Source organism: Tachysurus vachellii, chromosome 13 (genome assembly GCF_030014155.1).
Source record: "Tachysurus vachellii isolate PV-2020 chromosome 13, HZAU_Pvac_v1, whole genome shotgun sequence".
Taxonomy (NCBI): domain Eukaryota; kingdom Metazoa; phylum Chordata; class Actinopteri; order Siluriformes; family Bagridae; genus Tachysurus; species Tachysurus vachellii.
Genome location: NC_083472.1, coordinates 4732174 through 4740000, shown reverse-complemented (window position 1 = coordinate 4740000; position 7827 = coordinate 4732174). Strand labels below are relative to the sequence as shown.

At 37.2% G+C, this 7827-nt stretch overlaps 2 protein-coding genes across 4 annotated transcripts in view; one reads left to right on the top strand and one right to left on the bottom strand.

Annotated features, from left to right (window-relative positions):
- Positions 1–1950, top strand: part of dbx1b (developing brain homeobox 1b) — a 4051-nt gene extending 2101 nt beyond the window's left edge. Inside the window, exons 3-4 of the mRNA XM_060885826.1 lie at positions 1340–1542; positions 1654–1950. Coding sequence (XP_060741809.1) covers positions 1340–1542; positions 1654–1950 — 500 coding nt within the window. The remainder of the gene's footprint in view (positions 1–1339; positions 1543–1653) is intronic.
- Positions 1951–4007: 2057 nt separating this feature from the next.
- Positions 4008–7827, bottom strand: part of nav2b (neuron navigator 2b) — a 121796-nt gene continuing 117976 nt past the window's right edge. For all 3 annotated transcript variants that reach the window (XM_060885849.1, XM_060885847.1, XM_060885848.1), the window contains exon 37: positions 4008–6835. In XM_060885849.1, coding sequence (XP_060741832.1) covers positions 6752–6835 — 84 coding nt within the window. In that variant the 3' untranslated portion in view covers positions 4008–6751. The remainder of the gene's footprint in view (positions 6836–7827) is intronic.

The window sequence follows — 7827 nt, the reverse complement described above, 5'->3', positions numbered from 1 at the left end:
CATCACCGTGACCAATTGGGTCAGATCCCCTTTAGCAGTCCCGCTCAAACACACACACACACACACACACACACACACACACACACACACACACATTATTTCCTTATGCAGTACTGCTGATGGGCATTTACCAGTCATGGACTAATGCCCTATTAGTCGCTATTCAGGGCTACAATCTTCTCACAAGGCCTTCATAGGACACCTAAGCAAACACTTGTTGCTAAACATAAAACCTTATAAAATGGATGCAAAAACTAAACTTGGTTTTAGCCACAAAACAAATGAGTAGCATTGTCTGTCAGAAATGAATAGAACCTGAGGAAGATGTTACTTGGATAGAAAACAAACAACAACAACAACAATAACTACAACAAAAATAATCAAGACTACCTGGAACTTCTTATGAAGCTCTTAAGAATAGCCTGAATAACAAGAGTTTGCTAGGATGCCTTAAGAATATTAGCTATTTGTTAGCTAGCTGTGAATATGTAATAGCAAATAACGCTAGATAAGAAACATTAAAGGAAAAAAGAATCTTGGCTTGATAAAACTATAGATCAATATATTTAGGAAAACACTTGAGGACAGAAAGATTTTTAGGCATTTTGTGCTCAAATAAATTATGTTATGGTTATTTGTAGTCTGTGATTTTTCCCTAAACAGTTAACAATTGAAGGAGCCAGTTATCCCGAATTGGACTATTTCAGATTTTTTTTAAAAAGGGTAATACATTTATAGACCACATCTGAAAGCAGCTGAAGCGCAAAAATATAATATAATTGAGCAATTCGATTTATTTAGGACATTATACCCAGCCTGCTGATTCTAATGAATGGTTAAAAAAAACATAGCATCAGGCTTTTGTGGTCTGTACAATGTAGGTTTAGATCTATATCACTCAGCCTATAGCTGATGCAAATAGGCCTTTGAAATAGCTTGGAATAGGCTGGTATAAGGCTAAAATAAATCCCTGCCATCAGTATTCTTCAAATGATCTTGGCATGCAATTGTGTTTAGTTTCGAAGTGTAAATCCCCTTTTTGTCGCCATAATATATGGCTTTAGTGGCCTGTCTTAAGCCTTTTTTCAGTTAGTTCATTACTACACAATTACCGTGCACGCTTCATTAGCGCTTTGTATCCTCCACCGAAGGAGACTGAATAGCTACTCGGCCTTTTTTACCATACCAATGCTTTTGGGGAGCCAAGCAAATGTGCTAATTAGTTGCCTCGTTCCACTCAAATGGATCCCCTTCAATAAGGTTAGAGCAGGAAGAATTGACTTTGTATACATCTGCCTGTCTCTAACTGACGGACTCAATGATGCCTCTTTTTTAACAGCTTCAAACTCAGTGGTCCCTATACCGGGAACCTTCTCATGGCCACTTTCGGCGAGAGGAAAGCCGAGGAGAGGGATGCTGAGGCGGGCCGTGTTTTCGGATGTTCAGCGCAAAGCTTTGGAGAAAATGTTTCAGAAGCAGAAATACATCAGCAAACCGGACAGGAAGAAGCTAGCTGCTAAACTGGGCCTGAAAGACTCTCAGGTAAATTGATCTCCATGTGATTAATGCAAGCTAACAAGTGTTTCCAGATCTCGGAGCAACTCCTTTTGAGGCAAATCTAAAATCTGTTATATTGTGTTGACTCTCCGACAGGTAAAAATATGGTTCCAAAACCGAAGGATGAAATGGCGGAATTGCAAAGAGAGGGAACTTTTGTCTTCAGGTGGCTGTCGAGAACAAACTCTACCCACAAAGACAAACCCTAACCCAGATCTCAGCGACGTCGGAATAAAGTACGAGAATCTTGACAGGGACAGCCCACACGGTGCCTTCTACCATCCTCACATAGGCAAAGATCTTGAAAACGGCTCAGATTCACTCTTCACGTCTCCATCACACTCCAGCAAGAACTCGGACTCGTCAGATGACGAAGAAATCACTGTATCATAGCCACAAGATAAAAAGACTTTGAGTTATGTCAGATTAATCCAAATGGGGTAGATCCTACAGGACTGAATCAAACCGAGATACCGTCAACAGCTGTAGGAAAGTTTTGGCACCCATGCACTGATTAAACATCATGCATCAACATTAAGATTAGGATTTTTTTCTTTCTTTCTTTTCCAGTATGTATGTTAAAGTGATATAACAAGGAGAGATGTGGTTGCTGACCTGGCAGAATGTTATTTTAAATATTTTTTTTTAAATTGTTGGCTTCATTTACAATGCAGTATATCGATGTCCCGCACATTTAAGGTCTTGGTGTCAATGAGACGACTTCACTCACTTCATAGTGCATCAGAGACTCATCTATTTTACGAATGAGCAGCTTTAATTAGCTTTAATTTAACACCACACCGAAAATTAACATGATGGAAAAAAGCATTGACTATACATGAAAAATTCAGGCTGCTGATGTGAAGGCCTTCACTGTGGCTGCGTTTTCTGCAGCCGTAACATTTCATATTCTATTTTGTATGAAGATATTTGAAATATTTTGCATGGAACGTTTTATAGCCGAACAAGATACACACCATTTTTTTTTCTGTTTAGATTTATCTTGTTTAATCTAAACTATGTAGATGCTAAATGTATAACTTAAAAGTCATATATTATTTTGTATTTTGATGTTTGTAAGGATGAAATGTATATACTTTGGGGAGAAAATATTTTTGCATATTAAAGTCCAAAGGGAAAGAGGCTTGTTTTTTTTCTCTTAAAATTTGATCTCTTAAATCAAATTTAAGAACACAATAAAAATATATAGATATTTTTTAAGATATATATCACTATAAGGCTTAAATTTTAAACAACAAAATCATTAAAAATGTGCATTTTTTTTTGAGCTAATAGGCATTTAAAAGTTCATGTAAAATTCATGCCTTCAAAATTACAAGCAAAAATGCAATACATCCACATTCAACCTCCGTTAGTCAGATGAGGAATATTCAAAATATCTTCGTTTTATTCGTTTAATTTGTTTTTTGCAACAAATCATAAATCAGAGCTCTAAAAACCTATATGAAAATGAAACATTCACTTTTTAAAAAAAGAGCTTCCTTGGGATTCTTTAGAGTAGAAATCTTCTAAACATTTCCATTTATGCCATTTAGCAGACGTCACTGAAGTCTCTATCTATGAATACATAAATCTCTGTTCGGGTTTTTTTTTTTTAGTATACACATAAAACAATCAAAAAAAAATTAAACGCTAGCATAAGAGTTTCAGGAAGAGGAAGGTCTTCACCCGTCGTTTGAAGATATCCAATGACTCAGATGTTCGGATATCTAGAGGAAGTTCATGCCATGAACAGAAAAGAGTCTTGCTGTAGACCTTCCTCTTGCCCTGAGAGATCGTGGGACCAGACGAAGTGCTGGTAGATAAGAGGGAGCGAGGTGCAGGGCGAGGAGCGAGTGTGGTGCACTTCTAGAGCAATGATGAAATCATTCGGTGCCATTACTTTTTGAAACGGTATCTGTGTGTAGATAACACTGTGAGATGTGTCTATGAATAACATCTTTAAGAAAAGATGAAATCGTTGATAAAATTTGTGAAAAACTGAAACGATGAAAAAATTCAACCAAAATTTTGCGTTTGAATTTGATTTTGAAATTTGATTTGAATTTGAAAAAAAAGTTATTATTTTTAAGAGTGAATAATAATAATAATAATAATAATAATAATAATAATAATAATAATAATAATAAATATATAATAATATAATAATGAATATGCGATTCGGAAAAAGTTCCCTAAAAGCCCTGCTCACTCATCATAACAACAATATTTTCAAATGTTTCTCTGAGGAAATTTGTTTTTTAAGACAGACGTCTTGTGTATGTTTGTCACCTGAAGGTATATTTTAGGTGACGCACCACTTATTTCTTTACAGTTTAAGCATAAACATGACATTTCTGATTTATTATTATACTAAATCCTAGTGGAATATTACTGTTATACTCGATCACGCTCATGTCAGCTCTAAATGTCACTGAATAATGACCAAAGAGAGTTAGCATTTTTATTCTCATTAGTTTTAAGGACCCACAATCTATTGAAAATATAAAAGAGAACGGACTGTACAAAGCGGTAGAAAAGTCATCTGTACATCTATTTACTTTAAAGAATTGTTAAACAACATCTTCGATTTGTGGTACAAGGTTTCAAATTTACTCACATATTGTACAAGGGAAATTATACACAAACTGAAAAACATGGCATTACGCAACTTAACGTTCATTTCACAGAGCAGGTTTTTTCTTTCCGCTTTCATTTACCATCGGAACATTAAAAAAACAAAAAACAATAAACTAATATGTGTGAAAAAAGAAGTATTAACAAGATGTGTTGAACAATACGTCAGTATGAGAAAGCACAACTAAAAAAGATAAATTGCATAGAGTCTCTTTAATCAAAAGGTCCGTTGAGAAAAGCTGGGCATCACAAGTCCGACATCGTGCGTCACATGACAGCTTGAAAAACTTCATTTCTCCAGCGAACAAAGTGCAGACGTCTAAACAAAGGCAGTGCAGAGTGCTCCTTTGAAACTGCGTGAAAATAGACGGCGGGATAATTCTTCAGATTGGGCCACTAGACACGCCGGCACTCGGCTCGGGAGAAAGAAAATCACTCTGGCTTAGAGGACTTTAGATTAGGCGAAAGAGTGCCAAGTCTGTTGAGTGTGTGTGTGTGTGTGTGTGTGTGTGTATGTGTATATGTGTGTGTCTTCAAAGTGCTTCTGTGTACGACGATGTAAAACAAGAGGCCTTTTTCTCTTTTTGCTAGCAAATTCACATAATCAGTTCACACAATCCAACTCTCCATTCAAACAAAGGTGACTCTTGCAAAACAGGCAGTTATCACTGTCTCAGTGAATTCCCAGAGATTAAAGGAGCAGTTTGTCACTTTTGAACGAGTTCTGAGACCTGAGTAATAATCACACCATTTCAATAAAATCTCAGAAAAATCATCATCTGTGATATTAGATGATAAATAGAAATGCACCTGGGTCGTTTGGATTTCTACGACACACACGGTACATCATGTTTTCACAAAGTGAGGGAGCTTTGCTAAGCTGGAAAAGAATATTCATGAATATTGTAATTTGAAATCACAGCGAATCTAAAATGACTAACTGCTCCTCTAAAGCACCGTGATAAAAAGGAATTATTTGAAATGTGCCATTATACTGGAAGCATCAATGATTTACGGTATTCCAGCATTAAAACTACCCTCATCCTTTTAGAGAGGTATAACACAGCACCTTCTTTTGCACTTCCTCGCTTCTCATGTAAACACAAAGCAGCCATTATGATGACCTCAACAGGTATTCAACGAACTCCTGTTTCTCTTTGATTACAAAGATATCAACAAAAGAAATACCACTTAAAGTCGCTCTCAAGGTGGTTATCCGGTGTAAACATTTCCAGCATTTAAGATTTCTGCTGTGGATACAAAAGTAGTAAGGCATTAGGAAATGCTAGCACCACGTACGATGTTCCAGCTGTGTACGGAAGCTGACATGAAGATCGATTGTGAACGTGCAAGAAAAGTCTATTGAAATGTATAAAATGGCTTGTTATATGATCTGCGATGTCATGAAACCGCGATGTCATGAAACATAAGAATTGATATCATGAAACCGCGATGTCATGAAAGGCATTTCTGGAAAATAATGAAGCAGACACTACAGAGGCTGTGGCACAAAGTCCTGAGAAACCGCATCGAGAAAGAAACACGGTGGTGGCGGCATCTAGTGTGCGCTTGCCCAAAAAAAATACTACACCCCAAAAATATAACTACTGCTTTGAACACACACTGTGTTGATTCTCTCCTTAACATTTCTTTGCATGAAATTCTTATCAATTAAACTTTTTGGATCGACTCAGCATCGCGTTATACGTCGCACATGTATCCGACTTTAGTTTCTTTTGAAAAATTAAAAAAAAAAAGTGGAGAGATTTTATAATATGGTCAAATGACCAAATAATCTTTTGATGAGCATTTTAAACAAACCCTAATATGGTGGTATAACAGGAAATGCAAATCAAAATGTGGAATATGCCATTTAAACATTCTATAACCCTGTGATGTGCAGCCTTCATTTGCATACTGTAACAATTTCTGTTGTGTGACATCATCCCAACACGCAATCAGCCAAAGCTCCCAAAATCAAGTATATTTGACTGCAACAATCACCAAAGAAACTCCGTAAATAGTAAATCACTAGCATGACTACGCAGTTTAAAGTTAGCTGGATAGCATGTTGTTGCTAACAAAGAATGATCCTAAAGGTGTCGTTTGGATTTTTTTCTCTCTCCGTTCGTCGAAAGCGCCGTGCAAGAATTGCATAATTTCACTCACGAGCTAAGGCTGATTTTCAAGCTAGCATGATGGCTAGTTATAGCATGGCTAGCAGCTTTATGGCACTTTGTGTGTATAAAAGTTTCACAGGAAACAGCGTGTGCGAATTGCTACACAAATTGATATTAAGAGCACAATTTCTGTTCTACTGTCACAAAAGTCATTGTATTAAATAGTTCTGAATTGTTACGAAAAGTCAACAAGGGGCGCGGTTAAAACGACGGGCATCTTTCTAGTAGCGATGACTCCTATGTTGAAGTTTAGGCCACAGTGATATCAGTAAATTGCTTGATGCTTCCTGCACGGATTACACAGTTGTGAGAGCAAGACGCATTGCCGTGTTGTTCACAGTGTAGATTCCAGCCACAGATCGCAGACTTCCTCGGCATCACTGGTGCTGCTGGGAGTCGCTGTCGTCGCTCGGAGGGCCGGAGCAGTGAGCCGCCTCCTTTAGCCTCATTAGCATATTCATCTGTGTGTCAAAAGGTCAACACAATCCACATTAAAATTTATGCAGACATGTAATACTGGTTTAATTTAATTAATTTTTAAAAATCAACCATTGTGTCACTTATGTTAGAGCAGCTATAACCATCTTGTCACTTATGTTAGAGCAGCTGTAACCATCTTGTCACTTATGTTAGAGCAGCTGTAACCATCTTGTCACTTATGTTAGAGCAGCTGTAACCATCTTGTCACTTATGTTAGAGCAGCTGTAACCATCTTGTCACTTATGTTAGAGCAGCTGTAACCATCTTGTCACTTATGTTAGAGCAGCTGTAACCATCTTGTCACTTATGTTAGAGCAGCTGTAACCATCTTGTCATTTATGTTAGAGCAGCTGTAACCATCTTGTCACTTATGTTAGAGCAACTGTAACCATCTTGTCATTTATGTTAGAGCAGCTGTAACCATCTTGTCACTTACGTTAGAGCAGCTCTAACCATCTTGTCACTTATGTTAGAGCAGCTGTAACCATCTTGTCACTTATGTTAAAGCAGCTGTAACCATCTTGTCACTTATGTTAGAGCAGCTGTAACCATCTTGTCACTTATGTTAGAGCAGCTGTAACCATCTTGTCACTTATGTTAGAGCAGCTGTAACCATCTTGTCATTTATGTTAGAGCAGCTGTAACCATCTTGTCACTTATGTTAGAGCAACTGTAACCATCTTGTCATTTATGTTAGAGCAGCTGTAACCATCTTGTCACTTACGTTAGAGCAGCTCTAACCATCTTGTCACTTATGTTAGAGCAGCTGTAACCATCTTGTCACTTATGTTAAAGCAGCTGTAACCATCTTGTCACTTATGTTAGAGCAGCTGTAACCATCTTGTCACTTATGTTAGAGCAGCTGTAAATTTCGTGCCACTTATATTAGAGTAGCTGTGAATATCAACACTTTGTGACCAATCTCACTTTTTCTCTCTCCTCAATTTAATAAGCTGAAAAAACCCTCAATTCA